The sequence below is a fragment of the Primulina huaijiensis genome, chromosome 15, assembly GCF_012295235.1.
Source record: "Primulina huaijiensis isolate GDHJ02 chromosome 15, ASM1229523v2, whole genome shotgun sequence".
NCBI classification, from domain to species: domain Eukaryota; kingdom Viridiplantae; phylum Streptophyta; class Magnoliopsida; order Lamiales; family Gesneriaceae; genus Primulina; species Primulina huaijiensis.
Genome location: NC_133320.1, coordinates 23,882,763 through 23,904,952, shown reverse-complemented (window position 1 = coordinate 23,904,952; position 22,190 = coordinate 23,882,763). Strand labels below are relative to the sequence as shown.

The following is a 22,190-nucleotide window of genomic DNA, read 5'->3' as shown; positions in this document are numbered from 1 at the left end:
AATTGTTCAAAGCTTTGCCAGTGGAGAACTTGATTCTGAGTGTGGTGACTTACACAGCATCGATATCAGGGTTGTCAAAAGAGGGAAGATCGGATGAAGCTTTTGTGTCGTTCGATCATCGATGAGATGAAAAGAGCGGTATAACACCGGACGATAATGTGTGTGCTTCCCTTGTCGGCAGCCTCCATGGTACTTAACTGTGAAACTAAGATCTGATAGAGGGTTCCTTTGGATAAATGCCTAACCTGTCAAGAATGATGGCACACACTCTTGCTGTTATCAATCAAATCTCTTGCTCCGACAAGTTTGTGCCAGCCAATTGGCAGAACATGTGATTTCTTGAAACTGCATCTGAGTGCATATATGCATAAGAGGAAAGTATTTATGGATCAGCCATTCTCTAAAGAGATGATTATCTGCAGTCCTTTAACATCGGACTGGTCATCTTGAACGGTGGCGCAACAGTAATAGGGTTGGATTCAAAAATTTCGGGAGGTGATTTCAATGGATTTAAGAAGGTGAAATTTGGTCTATATTTGCAGTTTGTCTCTGCTTGGCATCTCCATGCCATCCGGTCACTTGGTGTAAGGCTCGATTCGTGAACTCTGCTCGTTTGCTGGCTTGAAATTCATGTCTTATTTTTCTCTGTTTCTAAATTACACGTAAACTTGTAAAACTGGGGGAAAAAAAACGACTTATTACTCGCACTTCAGAAAACAAATTTCAAATTCATAAAAGAAATTCTAATAGCTCTGTCTTAGTCGTGTCAATTATGGTAAGATTATGTATGATTTGTAGTTATTAGTAGTCTGAGTAAACATGTAAATTTATTTGTCTTTTATCTAGCGTTGAAAGAAGTAAGAATAAAACTAGAACTGCTGAGAATGACGGCCATGTGATATATCTTTGCATAATTTTGAATAAATATTTTTCTTTTTTAAATAAATCTTTGGAAACCCCTACAAGAAAATACAAAGAATAAAAAATTTAACAATGAAGAGTGGGGAGCAACTTTAACAAACCATAAAACTATAACCAAGTTTCTGATCGAATGAATGATATGAGTGAATGATATAGAATATGGAGTAACAAATAAATATGACCTTCAATGTGTAATCTAAGCAACTATAAAGAATCGGGGTATACAGCTCACAAGATCAATATGTCTAGTGTTGATTTCGGAAGTTCCACCACTTTTTCTTCCTCTTAAAATCAGCTGGTGGCAAATCTGAAATGATGATGAATTTTCCGAAATTAGTGTATATAGACATGAAAAGCTAGTGTCATTTGAGCTACAGTGCTACACTATCGACGGTTTTAACTCATCGGTATGAGCCCGGGTGTATCTAACATATGGGACAAACAAATACAATATCCCTGAAACTCGTCAAGTTTCCCCAAGCAAATGTCCTCAATCTGCTCCCGATTACTAGTATTCAATTGATATTTAAAGCAAACAGCTGAGTAAAGATCGCCATTTAGTCCCCATTCTAGCTTGAAGCATTCTATCGATTCAGGAGATAAAAAAGAGAAATTACCTCCTTGAGGATAGATAGAATTATAATGCACCTCAGCCCAGAAGCTCAAATACACAACTGCACGAGACATGACCAAAATGTTTAATGATTGCCACAAGACGAAGCATATTAACGTAACTTGAAAAAACAAGCAAAATATAGAACTCCTCCGGGACTATTTCTGGAAAGGCAAGATGTAGAAATCAACATCACACAAAGTATATGGCTGAATAAGAGAGTTGTGAGATCCGAACATTTTATTAACTGGAATGAGGCAATCACGATCAAGTAATTCACAAGATTTACAGTGTAAATAACCATTTAAAAGTAACCTCTTTTTGACTTTTGTTGTTGGGGAAGAATCTCGATGTAGCAGGTGTCCTTGAATGAAGTAACTACAAGAATTCTGACACCATACTGTCAATAGGAAAATTGCTACATATTAGTTCCAGGAAACATATTCTTTGAAACAGAAAATCCAAATATGTTTAAAAGCCAAATATAACAAATATATGTGGAAAATAATACCGAATCCGCAGCTGCCTGCAGCGTGACATGATCACCCCATTCTCCACTCCTGATTTAATAATTAAGCAGTGTAATGCTCACATAAGAAACGTATTAAAAATTAACACTTGTACCACTAGCCATTTGGCTCAGTGGAATGTTATGCTCACAAAAGTTGGGGATCTCTCGGTTCGAGACTTACACCACCCCATTACTCAAATAAAAATGAAAAAATAGAAGCTAACACTCGTACACAACAATTGACGGCAAAGTTTTGAATCATACTTATATATTCTCTTCAAGTACTCAGCATAATCCATTGGAACATACCCCTCGTACATTTCTGGATGAGCTTTAAGCTGACAATATCAAATTAACACATAGCAAGCCGTCAGTTTTAGATAAATAACGTAAATATATGATTCGAAGAATACCTGAGAAAGGAAATGGGGCAACAGAAAAGAACAAAGCTACAATAACCTGGCAGACAACTTGCTGTCTCACGAATTTGTGGTGCTCAGGGGTCCGATAGAATTGATCTGATAAAGCACGGAACTATAGCAAACAGAAGAAGACTGAAGCAGAGTTAACTTAAAGTACAAATAAATATACAGCAAGATCACTGAAATTTTTAGATATGTAAAAGTAGAACATAAGTATGTTACAGCAAACATAATTATGTCCCCCATAAATTTATGATCACATAAAAGGAAGATTACACCTTAAAGGAAACATAACCAACCCAAAAAATGTCATATGACTACGATATTAATAGTAAACATAATCATTGTTAAAGACAGATAAACTAACCTGACAGTTACCATCTCCTTGAACTTTGTGCTCAATCAAATCATATAACTTTAACCTGAAACGTTCACAACCTTCAAGTTACATCTCGATCATGCTTGCTAATTGACCAACATAAATTATCTGGTTTAGACAAGATGTTCAATTGAACCACCATAAAACACAGTTGAACTAGCAGCTAAATATGTACGGGAAACGACAATAGGGTTCTGATGTACCTGTCGAGTAGCCTTTGATGATCAGAAGTCGCTTCATCAACTGAAGGTATTTCTCCATTAATTCTAGGAACATGCTACATGAAATCAATCATACACTTATTTCCTTTGATTGTAACCTTTTCTAGGGATTAGAATCTTGTTCAAGCACGCAAAACTAAAAGAGTTTAATGGCTAGTAGTTCAAAGTTTTAAGTTTTCTAGACAGAATCAAAGACCTAAATATGATTGATAATTTAGGCAACACACAGCTCTTGGCCTCGATCTGTCAACTGAATGTCATATGCACAGTGATGATTCCCACATGAGAGAGGACTCGGGGGGATTATACTTACAGGAACAGGAAACATCTGGTACAACCTCTTTTCGACTTCTCCATCAAGTTCAAACTCATCTGCTATTTCCAAATTATAAGAAGAACCATCATCATCACAAGATCTATCACCAGGACTGGAACATATACTGCCCACATCAACATTCTCACGCAGTCCACCCTCCCGGCCTACAAATTTTTCACGTTTGATTAGGCATTTACAACGAGACCATCAGGTCTCTAGCATAGGGAAGAAAGAGGGTTGAAAAGGAGTAATAGCAATATAGCATACCAAGAAAATAATTATCTGAAGAGTCATGCCAGTTTGGGACAACACTAGAGCTCTGTGAATATTCTTCACCAGAATGTGATAATTCAGGAGATTCTGAAATTGATAACTGTGACAATTCTTCTTGGAAAAGAGCACGCGCGATAATCTCATCTTTGTCAATGCTGGCATAATCTGTATCACAGTGACTATCTCTAATATACTGCTCGTGACAAATTTTTAAATCATGTCGAGTACTATCACCATAGTAATTATTACTGAATATTTGGTCCACATTGAAAAAACTCCAAGAAGCAGCATCTGATTCCGGCTCATACATAATTATTCCCTATTTTGTTAGAGCTCACCAACAGCAGTGCTCTTTTTATAAACAATGTCAATGTTCGCTCCGAAACACCTGCCAGCTAAACAAAAAACGATTTATTCAGTTAAGAAATAGCATATCAACCTCAGTAAGTTAGATCTCAACAAATTACTAGCTTTGAAGAAAATGAGATAGGTATCTGTTGACTATCCAATTCAATTTTTTAACGTGATGATAATCAGTTTCTTGCATCCAGTTCTTGAATATTCATTGGTAGAAGAAATAAGGTCGTAAAATGAAAATAGCTACGCCATAGAGTACACATCTCAAGGCATTACNCAGCGGTTGTATTGAAATATCCTCATTTTAAGATATTCAAATATTTGTCATCTATAAAAATCGAACCCGTTAATTTTTCCGATATCAATTGTAACTAAAGACCATCATAATCTTTTGACATATATATATAGAATATTTTGTGATACGGATCTCTTATTTGGGTCATCCATGAAAAAATATTACTTTTTATTGTAAATATCGGTAAAGTTGATTCGTCTCACAGATAAAGATTCGTTATATATTCGTTAGACTATATATATATATATATATAATTGTTGGATCTATGTAACGGTTGGATCTATGTAATTGTATTTGTCTGCTTTTACCTGGATTGAACATGCGAGTTTTAATCAAATTTGTCATTTTTTGAATCAAAGCAGAGACTCTATTAATCTGTCTTTGTCCGAAAATAAATATAATAAAAAAGTACACGTTTTAATTATATTTTAGTTTCGAATAAAATTTATTTTATTCTTAAAAATAATAAAATATATAATATTGAGCAAACTATTTATCTATGTACGGCGGCCAATCTGAACAAAACAAGAAATATTATTATATTGATTTATTTATCTTTTTTATTTCGTTTTGAGTCAACGTAAAGTAAAAATTATCGTGTAAAACAATTTAGTCGGTTTTTGCTCCAATTTGTCTCCCATAGGGTAAAATACAAAGAGTGGGTCTCATGTGAGACGGTTTCACGGATCTTAATCTGTGAGACGGATCAATTATACTCATATTTACAATAAAAAATAATACTTTTAACATAAAAAGTAATACTTTTTCACGGATGACCCAAATAAAAGATCCGTCTCACAAATACGACATGTGAGACCGTCTTACATAAGTTTTTGCCAAATAAAACAACTGCATCATAGGTTAATCATTTTTTTTATCATGACCATAATTCTACTCTTTTTTATCAACATTTTTTTGACATTTCAAACAGATTTTCTCTCAAAAGTTCACCTACGCGATTGCGGATTCGTCATAATATATATTCATATGTAGTTTGTTTTGAGGATGATCAGAAAAACAATTTTATATATTGCATGTTCAGATAAATAGTCCACAAAACATTTAATCAAATTTGAGATTAATTTATCTTAATATATTATTACCTTCAACTCGATCCGTACAATTTTGTTAATGTTTTTGAATGCTGGTTTACACTGTGTACGCACTGAAACCTTTTTTAAAAAATCAAAAAAAATTAATTAATTAAATATGTTGCAACTTCGTGAGTCATGCCTCCTCCCCCACCCCCAGCCTCATGCCTCAATTTTACATTTTTCTTGAAATAAAAAATTTAATATCAAAGTACGCTATAGTTGATTGAGATATTTGTATATATATAGTTATTTTTATAATTAAATAAATATCATACTATATTTTGGAATTATTGTATTTAAATGATGTTATATTATTATAATAGTAAAAAGCAACGAGAGACTAAACTTTCATTTCAAATAAAAAATGAAAAAGAAAAATATAGAGGTGATAAACTGCAAATTTGAAACGATAAATGTTTTTAAATTAAAAAAAATCAAAAAGAAAAGGCCAAAATAGAAACTAAAAAAAAGGGAAGTTGGTGAAAAATCCCCAATGAAAATATTTTTTTGGGTTCACTCCATATCCACAAAATTGTGGTATTAAGTCATACAAAATGTGATACACTTCATGTGGAAATGTGGTACTAAAATAATATCCAGAGACTGAAAAAAAAAACGACGAATGGAGACTGAAGGTCAATTTCGGAAAAAAATAATTGGTCAACCTTGTTGAATAATTATAGAAAAGGTCACAAGTGGCTTTCCAACTAACAAGATCTTGAAAAGGTTGTCAATTTGATTATCACCTTTAACATGTACTATTATTTTTGGTCACTCTTATTGAATCGAGTTACTTTATATCTTTATTTATTTTTTAATATAAAATTTGAATTAATCAAATGAATTCAAAATAAAAATATGTGAAGTTCGTTGACGTGTATATAGTCATCGTCCAAATTTTCGATTATATTTAACTCTTTGTTGTATTTATTCAAAGGAAAATATGAAGGAAAAAAATTAAGTTCAATTTTTATTTTGATGCACTAGTCTAGGGCAAGTTGTGTTGGATAGATGATATGTGGTTTAAGGAGTCAACTAAAACATGGATATTTCCACATTTATTTAACTTTGAATTAAATTCTGAGGGTGATAGCTAGCTAGGTGCAATGGTTGNGGAATATTTCACCCTATTTTATGGGATACTACCCCATGAGGTAATCAAAGGTCCAATTTTAACTACATCTACGCGGGGTCCACCAATTCATATGTGGGGTCCATCAAATTCTTTAAAATCAGCGGCTCAGATCCTATGGAGCATTGCTCCCAGGTAGCATCGACTTTTCCCACCCACCCCCAGCCTCATGCCTCAATTTTACATTTTTTTTGAAATAAAAAATTTAATATCAAAGTACACTATAGTTGATTGAGATATTTGTATATATATAGTTATTTTTATAATTAAATAATTTATATTTAAATAAATATCATACTATATTTTGGAATTATTGTATTTTCATTTATTATTATTATAATAGTAAAAAGCAACGAGAGATTAAACTTTCATTTCAAATAATAAAATGAAAAATAAAAATATAGAGGTGATAAACTGCAAATTTGAAAGGATAAATGTTTTTTAAAAAAAAAACCCAAAAGAAAAGGCCAAAATAGAAACTAAAAAATAATTGGTCAACCTTGTCGAATAATTATAGAAAAGGTCACAAGTGGCTTTCCAACTAACAAGATCTTGAAAAGGTTGTCAATTTGATTATCACCTTTAACATGTACTATTATTTTTGGTCACTCTTATTGAATCGAGTTACTTTATATCTTTATTTATTTTTTAATATAAAATTTGAATTAATCAAATGAATTCAAAATAAAAATATGTGAAGTTCGTTGACGTGTATATAGTCATCGTCCAAATTTTCGATTATATTTAACTCTTTGTTGTATTTATTCAAAGGAAAATATGAAGGAAAAAAATTAAGTTCAATTTTTATTTTGATGCACTAGTCTAGGGCAAGTTGTGTTGGATAGATGATATGTGGTTTAAGGAGTCAACTAAAACATGGATATTTCCACATTTATTTAACTTTGAATTAAATTCTGAGGGTGATAGCTAGCTAGGTGCAATGGTTGTTGGCACGCAAACTTGATGAAAACATGTCCAAAATCCATTCATTTTCTAGACAAACAAAGCGATGAATTTTGACTATTTTGTGATGAAATTTGCATTTTCTTGAAAATGGTTGTTAAAAGATTCGACCATCTTTAAGACATGACTATCCATATTTTCCCTATGGCAAGGTTTGCAAGTGTATGGTTATCGTTGCATTCGGTTCAAGAATTTCGACTAAATATAATGAGGTAGAAGTAGACGTTGATCAAGAGGTTTTGAAATCGCGCAGATTTATCAGAACTAGTGAAACCGAATAATTTTTATGGGTTGAAATAACTTGTTATTGAGATCCAAACTGGTGAGTCTCGACTCTCGAATCCAAAGGCTAATATCCCAGTTCAGGTACAAGCTTTGTACATCATCCAGGTATCTGATATCTACAGACAATAATCAGAATAAAATAAAATAATCTTGTTTCAATGAATATTTAACAAGCTATTAATCTTGTTTCAAAGAACATTTAAAAAGCCATGCATGCGTTCCAGGTCTTGCGTATCTTTACGGCTAGAATCTCCTTTGCAGCTATCTGTTCTCTCTTATTTCCTTGTACACTGGAAAGAGAAGCGAACCGGAATCTCTAATAGTGGCAAGAACTAAGAAGCACTTTTGCAGAAAGATGGGATTCATCTTGTTTCCTTAACCAAAGCATGCAGCCTTTGATTCTTACAGAATATTCACACGAAAATTGAATCTAAAATACCATCGAATCTGATCTATAATCCCAGGTCACACTCTATCAACAACTTTTTACGACCTTTTGCGACCATACACGGACTAGCCATCCACCACCATCACCGATTTTCAAATCCAAGATCCTCCTTTTACCATTACCTTCCGGTTCTTCTTCACAACTTTTCGACAACTCTTTACTCTTCAAAGAGGGTTCCGGATTGCCAGTACCTACTGATGCCTCCAGAACTTGATTCACCATTTCCACAACTTCGCTCATTTTGGGCCGTGTTCTTGCAAGTCTGGACAAGCAGCGGTTGGCCACAAGCGAGAGTTTGTGAGCTGATTTAAGAATACTTTTCTCTTCAATTCTTGGATCTATTATCTTCTGAAACTTCTTAGGATCTGATAGATATGGTTTTACCCAGTCTAAAAGCTTCTGCTCACTTCTGGGACGGTTTCTATCCAATGGACGTCTGCCTGTTATTAGTTCGTAAAGGAAGACACCATAGCTCCATACATCGCTCTTTGATGTGAGACGACCAGTTTGAATGTATTCGGGAGCTGCATATCCCATGGTCCCAACAACCTGATATTGACCAAGTATTTATCAAGCATGAAAGTAATGACTCTAGTATATTTTCTGATCATATGGCATAAAAGGCAGAAATTATCTCCCAAAAGGTAAAACGTAGGAGTCAATACAGCATTGCGTCATCGAGCTTACCGCAGTTGATACATGAGTTAGTCCTTCAGAAGGACCCAATCGAGCCAATCCAAAGTCTGATAGCTTAGCATTCCACTGCTCATCCAGGAGAATATTCGAAGATTTGAAATCTCGGAAGATGATCTGAACATAAAAAATGGGAGAAAAAAATCAGCCTGTACATGATAAGCCATGTTTAAATTACATGATGATATATTTTAGCTCTAACCATCTGAATATACAAAAAAAGACCTATATATGGTCTAATGAAAAAGAATGAAAGATAAGGAGATGCCATAAGAGTTGACCTGAAAATCCATTTCCTCGTGCAGGTAGGCTAAGCCACGGGCTGCATCTAGAGCTATCTTAAGCCTCATATCCCAGGAAAGTGGTGTAGCTGACCTAGCTGACAGATGGTCTTCCACGCTTCCGTTTGTCATGTACTCGTAAATGAGAAGCCTTTGAATACCTCTTTCATCATCCTCCGCACAGTAGCCTATGAGTTTCACGAGCTTTGGATGTTCAACAATACCAAGAACATTAACTTCCGTCACCCATTCTTTGTGACCCTTAAATAACATAGAAGGTTCCGTTTACAATTAAGAAACTGTTCCACAAAAATTTTTAGCTCGACTTTCTAAATCAGAGGCGCCTGTGCAAGATACTCATAACTAATTTCTCTACCTAAGAAGACGATAATTTATGTCTTGGAACCACTTTAGCTCAATTCATAGGAATCGACACAACAATAGTTTTCTGTTTTAACAAACCCCTCACATGTGCCTGAGACCGGGAATATATGCACGAAATTAAGACACAGTTCATACATGTGGGCAATAGTTGACCATTGGACAATAAAGGCCAAAAAATAACCAGCCAAGATGAGCCTAATTAAATATAAAATGATTGCATTGCACAGGTCTTGAACTCGTCACCACCTGTTTCTAAATTCTAATACCATGTCAAACCCACTTTATCCCAAAAGCTTGAGCTCATGACACATGACATACAATGGTTTTATATTCTCAGAGTACGGAAACAAAAGGTGAAATCTTGAAAACAAGAAAGCGTGAAAGAGAATCTACCTGCAGTCCTCTTTTACCAAGTTGTTTCACAGCCACCTGAATTTTTTCAGATGGATTCTCGGAACTCTTGATCACACCTTTAAAAACGCATCCAAATCCACCCTCCCCAAGTTTGGTAGTTCGACTGAAGTTTTTTGTCGCATGTTTTATCTCTGAAAATGTAAAAACTCGGAGATTACCAAGTCTATCAGACAAATTTGGGAATTGGCTCCGTCCTCTAGACTCAGTACTTGTATCTGAATTCTGAGAATTAACTGCAGATCCTGATTGCCTCATTTCTTGATCAGTAAATGAGGACAATGCTGAATTTGGTGGTGTGATCTTTTCTTCCTTCTTCTCTTCATTGCGAACTTGGAAACATTTCAAGGGGTTAAACAAATCCATCTGTGAAAATGGAAAAGGAGAACCTTCTTGAGAAATCATCACCAAGGCATCGGTTGCTTATCCCAAAAAACATAACAAAACAACTCAAAATTTTAATAAAGTAGGATCATGCTTCTTTAAACTAAAAGCGTGAAGTGTTGACAACACAATCACATTAAACATAGTCGAGTTAACAAATATGAAACCATAGGGCGTGCCGCCACTGCTTCAAGCTATAAAGGGCAAAATGGTGAAAAGCGTAACAAACGAGTTAAAAAGGTCGGCGAAGGAAAAATCTTGAGGTAAATAAATACCATGGACATGACAAAAGTTCCCATAACAATAATTAAGTAAATTTATACAGATTCTCTATGTCACTTCTTAAAAACGAAACAGTGACAAATAATTTTGCTCGTAAAAGAATACAAGCAGCAGCAAATCCACGAACACCCCAATTTCCATTACCGTTTGGCATTTACCATGACCAACGTAAATATCCGGTAGTACACGGGGTAGCTCGATCCTACTGAAAACCAGATATCTAACACGAGGTGGTGGAGCCATAAGAGCCAATACTATGTGGGATCAATCTTACGCGATATTAACTCTTGATCAAGAAAACCCTTGAATTGTCCCATAGCATCAACACATGGTGGATTTAGATTTATACAAATCAGTAATATTATATCAAAGATGAATCTTACGTTCAGGTTTCTCAATTTGATTCCAAGAATAAACTCTTTTCATGACTCCTAGTATAGGCACTCGAACTTACATTTTCTATCTAAAAACACCCAAGAAATCAAGAATCCAAATTAAATCCAGTTAAAAGAAACATATCATGTATCAAGAACTTTACCTCCGGAAGCTGAAACCAGGGACACATATCTGTCCTCAATTTTTAAATCACCTAGTAAAGTTCCAATCTTGAACGACTGCTGAAGAGACGATACAAAAGCCGGAAAATTCTAGCCTCGATACGTCGCCGAAGTCTTATTATTGAATAAATAAATAAATAAATTATTGAAGCCGCCCACATAATATTACAGGGACTAGAGTTAAATACACCCAAAACAATAATAGGAGGGGAGAAAAATTGTGTGTATTCACATATATAAACCGTAAAGTGGAGGGACAAGTGTGAAGGCGGCCATTTAATACTGGAACTTCGTTTGCGAGAGAAGATTCTGACAAAGTTAAGAAACTCATGATCTTTGTTTGATTGAATTAGTCCGAAAGTTAATGAGCTATATGATCACTAATATAAATACCCAATTACCTTTGGTTTACGTTCGTTTGATGATTTTGGTTTTTGTTTGATTAATTACAAGTTTATTTGGTACAAAGTGACAATTGGGAGAAGAACAAAGTTTTCAAGTGTTACATATATACTAGTATTTTAGCACAAGCACGAAATATTACTTTATTAATTATTCGCAAAAGTTTTTGTGAAAATATTAATTTTTATGACAAAATTATTACTTATTATTGTAAATATTGACAAGATTGACTCGTTTCACAAGAGACATATTGTTGAATATTACAATTATTTTATCTATGTGATGCACAAATTGTTATTTTATGTAATTGATTATTAAATTAAAATTATCAAATATTAAAGTTTGAAAATGTATTAAAATTATTAATATAATATAATTAATATATTTAGATTTTAAATATTATTATAAAAAAATATTTATATCATTTTGAGATAACGCTTAAATGAGAATAATAATTTTTTGTCGTTAAATTGACTTTTTTATCTTAGTTGAGCGAAATTGTTACTAATAAAAAAATTAAAAATTAAATCTAAAAAATCATTTTTTTATAAAAATTTTAAACAATAAATAAATATTTTTCAAAAATCAATTTTTTTCATTTATTATATGAATAAATTTTGATTAAAAACCTAATTATTTTTTAAAAAATATTAAAAAAATATTTATATTGAAATTATAATTAATATGCATAATAATGATAATAATAATTATTATATAAAAATTTACGGACAATCAATATACCAAAATTCACGAAGATAATCTTTTAATAGTTTGAAAACGTAATATTATATAAAAAAAATTATATTTTATTTAATAAGATAGAACTAATGATAATTAAATACATAAAAATAACACCAAACTCAAACACAATAACTAAAATTAAATGAAATGATAACCAATGTAGACACTTAAATATAGTTTATATTTTCAAAATGTATAAAATTCAAATTTAAATTTTTTTAAAAAAATTAAAAAACTTTAAAAAATTTCACATTTAATTACACATTTATTAATTATTTATTTTCAAATATTTAATACGGTTGATGAATACATTAATATTAATAAATATTTTCTTTTATGGCTAATTTTTGATGAAAACTTTATAAATATGCCAAAAAATTGTTTATACAAATATATATGTGTATAAATAAATAAATATTATAAAATAATAACTTCTTAAAAGAAAAATATACAATATTTTTCTTTTATCTGACATCTTAAAGTGCTAAAAACGAGAATTGATTATCTCTAAGCGATTTTTTTTTTTTTTAACAAACTCTTAGCTTACATTTCAAACTTTGCGTCTAGAAATAAATAACTAATCGTCAAGATTTGAAAATGACATTCCCAAATCACTAAATGTGATCGTGTTTATAACATAGAATGAATGACATACAAGAAAATGGATACAAATGGATGTGCAAAACTCTCTCAATTGGACTGAATTAATGTCCCGCAGATGTTCCACGTCCATTTTCGAATCCGAATCCGAATCCGAATCTTGTTTATTGTAATCCACTAAATATTTTTGGCATGTGACTTGGGAGATTTTATTTAATTTTTTTTTCTTTTTTTGGTAAATGATATGTACATGCATGTACTGTGACGAGAGAAATGAAGTAAAAAAGGATCGAGTTACATTTTTTGAGTCCATGCATTGCGCCATCAATTTCTCCCCGCCAATTCTTCAACCAAAAACAATGGAGCTTCTCCCCAACACTGGATACCATTCTCACATCTCACCTCTAAACACCTTCACCAGAAAAGCTTTCGTCTTTTTGGCTAAAGAATCATCCCCCCTCATATTTTCGTCATCCAAGCCCTGTGATCAACCTCCATGATTCCTGTTTTTTTCCCATACAGATTATGTAAAAGAGCGTTGATCGGATTAGTGATAAAGATTCTTGTGAATCTTTGAGTTAGCTTCAAGCATTTGAACAAACACTATTGGTAAAGCATTTGTTTTTGTGACGTTCTTGGATGATTTTCCTTATGTATGAGATTTGGATAGATTTTTGTTATTAAAATGAGAGGAATGAGGATTAATTCCTCTTGTATCCAATCACTGGTGCTGTTGATTTTGTTTCTTGTTCTGGGTTTCTCATGGCCTGTTTGGTGTGTGGATGGGGACGACTACTCGAATACTGGTAATCCTACAGCGATCCCACTGGTTACATCTTTTATCTACAGCCAAATTTCGAATCTTACGAAGATATTCAACAAGGAAATCACCAACAGCTTGGGATATTGCATTAAGGATGTGTGAGTTTCCTATTTTTTTAGGTCATATTATTCCAATTAGTTTCCTATATATAAGAGTTGCTTCTTCCCAGGGACACTGATATGAATGAAGCATTCAATTTTTCCAGCAATCTGGATTTTTTGAATAATTGTGTCAAACAGACGAAAGGTATTGACATATATAATCACAAAAGATGACAAATTCAGATTTTATTTTATCTCCCTATCTAAATCTGCTTCATTTAGAGTTTGCTTTGCTTCAGTGCTTTTAATGACCTGATTGCAGACAGTCATTACTTAATTTAACAGATGTTACGAAAAGGATCTGTACAGCAGCGGAAATGAAGTTCTATTTCACTAGTTTTATGGACACAAAATCAGCCAATGCTCAATTCTTAAAACCAAACAGAAACTGTAATTTGACTTCTTGGGTCCCTGGTTGTGAGCCTGGTTGGGCTTGTGGAGTTGCTTCAAATGTTACAGTTGACCTGAAAAACTCGAAGGACATCCCTGATCGGACTCGTGATAGCCAACCTTGTTGTGAAGGTTTCTTCTGCCCTCGAGGCCTCACTTGCATGATCCGTAAGTGCATCAAAACAAATCATTCTTGTGCCATAAGCTATATATTGTTTTGCTGCTGGTCGCTCATTGGGAATATTTAAAGGTTGAAAAAAAATTACCTTGGAAGCTGCATGTTCAACTATGATTACAAGAAAAAGGATTTAGGACTTTCATAAACATCAGAAACTATTGCACAAAATTCAGCATAATTGATAAATGCACGCTTGTTTGTTCATGAAGAATTGAAAGATCTAACTCATATCTCCTGTTTTGCAACTCTATTTTAGCCTGTCCTTTAGGCTCATTTTGCCCACGTTCAAAGCTTAATACAACCTCTGGCATGTGCGATCCGTAAGTCTTTTTTTCCTGCTGGACATCAATTTCTGTGTTACGTAGAATTGTTGTCGTTTATATGATCTGTTGATATGCATGTTGGTAAAGAAAATTTCAGGTATGCTTATCAATTACCTCCTGGTAAGACAAATCATTCGTGTGGTGGAGCAGATAGATGGGCCAGTGTATCCAGTAGTGAGGAGTTATTTTGTTCAGCTGGCTCTTATTGTCCAACAACCACCAAAAAGATTACCTGCACCAAGGGGTGTGTATCTCACCACAAAGCTTACACCACTAAAACATTTCACGAACGAGCATTCAAATAATTCATAATTGGTCACCACACTTTCATTTGGAGTTTCTTTTGCCTGTTTATATACTAATGATCAATGTTTATCCACATCCAGACATTATTGCAGGCAGGGCTCAATAGACCAAAGAGGTATTCTACGAAAACATATTAAAGTTTAAGCATAAACGTACTAATGCATTACTTGTTTCATATTCTACGTCCCTAAGTTAGTCCCATTCTTTTCAGCGATTTGGTATAAGGTTTCTGTATGGCGGGAAAACTCTCGTCAACATTCCTAAACATACTTTGAAATGTATATTTAACTATCCAAAAGTTGCACATATGATGGAGCTTTATGCTCATTCATTATCTAGGAAAATTGTTGATACCATTTAAGATTTTCTTAATTGCTGCTTCCTGGAGCACCTATGACATCTGATGATTGTATATATGATATTGTCATTACACCTTTTATGAAAAGGAATAAATGTCAATAGCCGAAAGTAAATGGCTCTTTTTGAAAAAATTGATTCAACTTTCATGGCAAACATAATTAGATGGCAGTGGTTATATATAAATGAGGTTTGAATTTTGATATTATTAAGCGGTGTTGAATTAGGTACACATAGTCATATGTGACGTATACTGTGATTGCTCATTTTTCTTATGCTTAACACTTGCAGCTTGCTTCAAGTTGAGTACTTGCAATCCAAATTCAGACAAACAAAACATGCATGCTTATGGATTCATGCTAATTGTAAGTTCTTGCAAACATGTAATCATCTCGTGCTACAAGGACACAAAGTTCTTTCATACATGCACATCTTGTAATCTGATTGACGTGCAATGGCTTCCACGCCTTCTTGCCAGAAAATTTTCTTTTGACCAATAGAAATTAGAAATAACTGCAAATGGGGGAACAGTGGATCATGAATTCCCTCAAAAGCATAGAGATCATATACTAGAAGACAACTAATTGACAGAATCTGATTTTATTTGTTGTGCAGGGAGCTTTAAGCTTGATACTGATTGTTTTTTATAATTGCTCTGACCAAGTCCTCACAACTCGATATGCAAGATTGGCCAAGTCCAGAGAACGAGCAGCGAGAAGTGCCAGGGAGACTGCGCAAGCAAGACAGAGGTGGAAGGTTGCAAAAGATATTACCAAGAAGCGAGCTACGGGCTTGCAGCAACAGCTGTCGCGTACCTTTTCACGAAAAACACAAGGGGATCAATCGAAGAATTTGAATCAATCAAGCGCAAATGATACACAACTTCCACCGAAATTTCCAAGTACTGCTAGTGCACCTTCCTCTGATGCTCCAAAAGCAAAGAAGGATACAGGCAGCCTAACCAAAATGCTTCAATCTCTTGAAAATGATCCAGATGGTCATGGGGGTTTTCATATGGAGATTGGAGACAAAAATATCAAGAAGCATGTTCCCAAGGCAAAACAGTTACATACTAAGAGTCAAATATTTAAGTATGCATATGGTCAACTCGAGAAAGAAAAAGCTATGGAACAGAAAAATCAAAACATGACCTTTTCAGGAGTAATCTCAATGGCCACTGATACAGACATAAAGACTAGGCCTACAATTGAGGTTGCTTTCAAGGATCTTACTATAACTCTGAATCACAAATTCAAGCATCTGATGAGGAGTGTGACAGGGAAAATACTGGCTGGACGAATATCTGCTGTCATGGGTCCATCAGGAGCAGGGAAAACAACATTTCTTTCTGCCGTGGCAGGAAAGATAAAGGGATGCACCATATCTGGTTCAGTTCTCATAAATGGAAAGCCTGATCCCATTCAGTGTTACAAGAAGATCATAGGTTTTGTTCCCCAGGATGATATTGTACATGGAAACTTGACAGTAGAGGAGAACCTTCGGTTCAGTGCTCGATGCAGGTATCTTAACTTGTTTACTCATCGTGTTCCTGTAGCAACTATAGTCACCCCATTCCATGATAAGAATCACGTGAGAAATATATACTGAATTGGTGAATTGTTAACTTTTAAGGCATATAAAATCTCTCATATATTTCATCCTTGGCTTATCATTTCAGCATAGAGTAAACTTAAAAATTATATCCACTTTGGCATTGACAACCCTAAAGATAATAAAAAAAGTTACTGAAGGAACATATAGTTGGCCAAGAGTGTTTGGAGCAATCTTTTTTATACCATTTCACTTGTTTTCTTACACAAAAAATACCCTGTAATTATACCTAAAAACTAGAAACATCAACCCAAAAGACAGGATAACTTTACGGCGAATTATACAAAAGATAATATTTACCATACAAGGACTAAAATTCAGTTCATATCAACACTCTATGCCCAACTTGTTGAAGGAGTTGAAGAAGGGGTAGGTGTTTGCCATCACATTCCCTTGTTTTCATGCTTTGAGATTATTCCACCATTCTTGATAGCCATGTAGCTTGAAGCAACTCTCACAAGTATGCTTTGGGTTTCCGCTATGAGAGAATTTTACTCCCTCTGTTGGTTCTTCAGAATAACACGAAAATTCTCCACCATTTAACGAAGAGAACCAGGATTTTTTATTTTGAGTGAAGATGATCTCTTAGTACATGGTTTGAAACATTTTGAAGCCATAATAGCAACGGCTGTACCTTCTATGTCAATAAAATCACGATATGTCTCATATCTTCTCGTTGAACATGACCACAATCCTATTCCACAGTAGGGAATGGTTTATTTGGAGCATACTACCCCTAATTTAGTTAAGTCTGATATCCAATCCGTCAAGAAAAATAAGCTCCCCATCTTAGAGAAGGGCATTTTATTTTCGCGCATAATTTGTAAATTTTATTGTGTTAGGGTGGCGAAATTCAATCTTCCTCCACAAACCTTGAATTAAGCCCCAGCTTGTTTCATTTGCGCCACACAGTCTCTTTAAACTGTAGATCTGAAATATGTTAGTTCCATCATAATAAGTCACACAGACCATACCTGTTTGGCAGTAGGAAATGAATAAAATTGCGGATGATGAATGTATTCATCATCAATTGGTCATCCCTTCACCATAGCCTTCTCTATTCTCCATTTTCTGAAAATTCAGATCAGTCTGTTTAGGTTGGTGGGAGATATATATTTCAAAACTTGTCTCTGCCCGAGATATGTATCTTGACAGTCTGGGACCATAAAGCATAATATTTTCCATCTAGTTTGATTCAAAATTTTGCAACATCAGTATCATATGTTGTGGCTGGGTTATGGGCCTGACTTTGTGTCAAGATCTGCTTCATTCTAGTCGATAAATCCTCAAGGACGGCAGAGTTCCCATCGTTTGATGTGTACTACTTTTTCTGGGGAGCCGAGGTTTGATTTAATATATACATCCAGAAAATAAAAATCCCACGATCAATTTTCTGCTACCATGAAGGAATGAGAGATGGTCAGAGAGTTTTTGGAGCAATCTTTTTCCGTTCTATTTGACTTGTTCTTTTTGTAAAAACAAAATTGCCATGTAATTATACACAAAATAGCCTAACCGAAGAAGGAAAACTAAAAACTTCAGGCTAGCAGATAGACTAAATTTGCCACACAAAGGAATGAAATACAGCTCGTCTCAACAACTACGTACAAACCTTCCAACTGCTTTAGGTTCATAAATTAAGTTAGGGAGTCATCATGCATTTAACGTTTACATGTTTGATTGTGTTTCATTGTGATTGTTTAGACAGAGACTGCCAATGGATTCTGTCGTGCAGTTGCTCTAATCAGTTCATAACATCAAATTATAGGAGATAATCTTGGATAGATGTTGTAATCTATTGTGACATGTCCTTTCATCAGTTATGCAAACTATATCTCTTTATTTTTAATTATAAAGTACGTACGTTTCAAGACTAAAGTTTGCAATTTCTTTTCATGTTAACTCGAAAATTTCTAATGCTAAGTTGACTTGGGAAAACAAGTTTCTGTTTCATGGTGTTGCAGTAAACTCCAACTTTCTTTTCATTTAATTCACCTTGTTTTGGACGTCTCATGTCTTTATTTTGTTGTCTACTCTGTGTTTTCCTCCGACTCTATAAAGGCTTTCTGAAGACATGCCGAAGCCCGATAAGGTTCTTGTTGTTGAAAGAGTTATTGAGTCCCTCGGACTACAGGCAGTCAGAGATTCACTTGTTGGGACAGTAGAGAAGCGAGGTATCTCTGGAGGCCAGAGGAAACGAGTAAATGTTGGGCTCGAATTGGTCTTGGAACCTTCGTTACTAATCTTGGATGAGCCTACATCTGGATTAGACAGTTCATCTTCCAACTTACTTCTTAGAGCTCTTCGACGTGAGGCTCTTGAAGGAGTAAGCATTTGCATGGTTGTTCACCAGCCAAGGTGGGTCCTAAAACGATCACCTACTTTTATGCATCTATGTCCCTTCCTTTCTAGAATTCCATTATTTACAAGTTTGTGTCTTCCGGTATTTCAGCTATTCTTTGTACAAGATGTTTGATGATTTGATCCTTTTGGCGAAAGGTGGCCTTACTGTGTACCATGGACCAGTGAAGAAAGTTGAAGAATACTTCTCTAGCTTTGGAATTACCGTACCAGATCGGGTCAATCCACCAGATCACTACATTGACATTCTCGAAGGTTTAGTGAAACCAAGTTCAGGGGTGACTGTTCAACAGCTACCAGTTCGATGGATGCTTCACAATGGATATTCAGTGCCTCCAGACATGCTTCTGCATTGTGATCAAATTGGAAATTCATCTGCCGGTGCTAGTAATAGCTCTAGTGATGCTCTAGAACCTGCTTTTACCGGAGGTTCGTGGCAGGACAATCAAGAACATCAGCAACTCCACTTTTTTCGAAGTCAAGATTTATCCAATAGAATTACACCTGGCTTGATGCGGCAGTATAGATATTATGTTGGAAGGTAAATAATACGAGTCTTTTTCGGTGTCGTCCATGGGGTTTCGGACTCATATTGCCATAGAGAGTTAATGGTCTTCAAGTTTTGCAATTATTGTCTTCAAGGGTTACATTATTTTTACCCCTGTGCTGTTTAGTGATTATGTCGGCATTTATATGCTGTAATCTTTTTCAGAAATAGCAAGCAACGACTACGAGAAGCCAAACTACAAGCAGCGGATTATATGATCCTTTTGCTAGCTGGAGCATGCTTAGGAACACTTTCTAAAGTGAAGGGCGACACATTTGGTTATCATGGTTATATGTATACAATCATTGCTGTCTGTGAGTAACTTTTTTACCAGCACCTTGTCACACATCCATTTTCACTTAATTTTTAATTTCTTTATTCTTTAGTACTCGTACCTGAAAATAATATGGTATTTGCAGCACTCCTTTGCAAGATTTCAGCTTTACGGTCATTTTCATTGGACAAATTACACTACCGGAGAGAAAGCGAAAGTGGCATGAGCAGTCTAGCATATTTCCTCTCCAAGGATACAGTAGATCATTTCAGCACCCTTATCAAGCCTCTGGTTTTTCTTTCCATGTTCTTTTTCTTCAACAATCCAAGATCAACATTCGTGGATAATTATGTGGTTTTGCTCTGCCTAGTGTACTGTGTGACAGGCATAGCCTACATATTTGCCATCTTCCTTCAACCAGGTCCAGCACAACTGGTACGCCATCATAGATATGTATAGACATATCATCCACAAACTCATTATTCGCTAGGTGTATTCATGTAAATATGATTAAGCCTCTTTTTCTTGTGATACAGTGGTGTGTGCTGCTTCCTGTCGTTTTTACCCTCATCTCGAATCAAGGAAAGGACGATAAATTTGGAAAGATATTAGGACCGTATTGTTACCCGACATGGGCTTTGGAAGCGTTTCTCATAGCCAATGCTCAAAGGTCAAACTATACATGTTAGTACCTGAATTCTGAGTGTTTTTACAGTTCCCAGGTACTGAATTTGCATGATATTTGCTTTGTGTTTTCTCAGATACTCTGGAGTATGGTTGATAACACGTTGCGACGCGTTAAATGAACTGGGATATAGTGTTCACCATTGGAGTTATTGTCTTGTTTTATTGGTAGTTAGTGGTGTAGGATGTAGGTTTATAGCTTTCTTCTGTTTGCTGAAGTTCGGAAAGAAATGAATCGTAGACATAATATGTATTGTAAAGAATGAAAGCGCTACCTGTTGTCGTATTATTCACCATCGAATATATTATAAAAGGAATTATTCATAGCATTCTCCCAATGGATGTCTTTAATGGTGTAGAGTTATCACATCTTCTCGAGTGAGTATATTGTATCGAGTTTTCCTACTAAGGTTTATATGTTTAATGTGATTTGTAGACTATTTTCTTAGTCAAGAGATTTATACAATGCACACCGAGGATAATAACAGCTGGTTCTTATATCGTCAAGGAAAAAAATATTTATGATACAAACTCTTTCTTTTCTAATCGAAAAATTAGGAAAATAGGGAGTGATTGATGTTCTAATTCAATAAAAATGATTCATATTCGAAAGAAAATTTTGCTCATATTAAAACTAATAAATATGAAAAATCCACTCAAGATGAAAAACTCATACCAAAACTCAACTTAAGATAAAAACTCCACAGAAAAAAAGAAAAATTTCACAGTGATGTAACTAGACTCAATAATAAAAACTCGAACTAACGATGAAACTCAACCCCAGATGAATCTTTACCCAAATATGAAAAACTACCCTCAATGATGAAAAATTGGCTCAATGATAAAAATGTGGAGTGATGAGCCAAGATCTTGAGGATTATCGAATTCATGAGGAGGATTCATTAGCAGTGACAACAGCTCATGTGATCCAAACTGATGCTCTTCCTGCACTAAAGTGACCTCGAAAGGCCCCCCAGAGGTACATTGATGGATTAGCTATTACTTTGTCAAGACATCCTTCAACAAAACGGGATTTTTCTTCTTTAGTTGGCATGGACAAATCTCTAGGAGTTAATAATCACAAGACATGTCATGTGAAGTCTAGAGCGATTAGATTACCTACTGAGGAGTCTTCCGTTAGAGCTATTCAAGTGCCCTTTGGTTCATTAGTGCAGAAAGAATCTCAGAAGAAACATGCATTTGATGTGGTAAGTTTTAAAGCAAAATGCTTACGGCTCCCTTTTGTATTCCCCTCTGCTTTCATCTTTCT

The 22,190-nt window shown here is 34.6% G+C and overlaps 3 protein-coding genes across 4 annotated transcripts; 1 reads left to right on the top strand and 2 right to left on the bottom strand.

Annotated features, from left to right (window-relative positions):
- Positions 1–970: 970 nt before the first annotated feature.
- On the bottom strand, positions 971–4,181 carry LOC140960381 (OVARIAN TUMOR DOMAIN-containing deubiquitinating enzyme 12-like). Its single transcript, XM_073418631.1, has 10 exons — positions 3,651–4,181; positions 3,381–3,547; positions 3,050–3,123; positions 2,835–2,889; positions 2,505–2,579; positions 2,310–2,383; positions 2,046–2,094; positions 1,850–1,934; positions 1,539–1,595; positions 971–1,228 (listed from the first exon to the last, which is right to left on the bottom strand). Exons 1-10 carry the CDS (start codon positions 3,964–3,966, stop codon positions 1,167–1,169), a joined length of 1,014 nt encoding a protein of 337 aa, XP_073274732.1. The 5' UTR covers positions 3,967–4,181; the 3' UTR covers positions 971–1,166.
- Positions 4,182–8,136: 3,955 nt separating this feature from the next.
- LOC140959938 (serine/threonine-protein kinase PCRK1-like) lies at positions 8,137–11,575 on the bottom strand. Its single transcript, XM_073417995.1, has 5 exons — positions 11,204–11,575; positions 9,982–10,365; positions 9,205–9,465; positions 8,918–9,040; positions 8,137–8,779 (listed from the first exon to the last, which is right to left on the bottom strand). The coding sequence occupies exons 1-5, from the start codon at positions 11,228–11,230 to the stop codon at positions 8,258–8,260; spliced, it is 1,317 nt and encodes a 438-aa protein (XP_073274096.1). The 5' UTR covers positions 11,231–11,575; the 3' UTR covers positions 8,137–8,257.
- Positions 11,576–13,267: 1,692 nt separating this feature from the next.
- On the top strand, positions 13,268–21,249 carry LOC140958657 (putative white-brown complex homolog protein 30). 2 transcript variants are annotated; one of them, XM_073416184.1, is made up of 14 exons: positions 13,268–13,886; positions 13,958–14,034; positions 14,175–14,447; positions 14,714–14,777; positions 14,878–15,024; positions 15,167–15,201; positions 15,735–15,808; positions 16,059–16,963; positions 19,116–19,412; positions 19,507–19,956; positions 20,128–20,276; positions 20,382–20,671; positions 20,773–20,920; positions 20,998–21,249. In XM_073416184.1, the coding sequence occupies exons 1-14, from the start codon at positions 13,651–13,653 to the stop codon at positions 21,015–21,017; spliced, it is 3,165 nt and encodes a 1,054-aa protein (XP_073272285.1). In that variant the 5' UTR covers positions 13,268–13,650; the 3' UTR covers positions 21,018–21,249. The 2 variants fall into 2 exon arrangements, with proteins under 2 accessions (XP_073272285.1, XP_073272284.1); XM_073416183.1 differs by having other exon boundaries at positions 13,269–13,886; positions 20,773–20,906.
- The last annotated feature ends 941 nt before the right edge of the window (positions 21,250–22,190 follow it).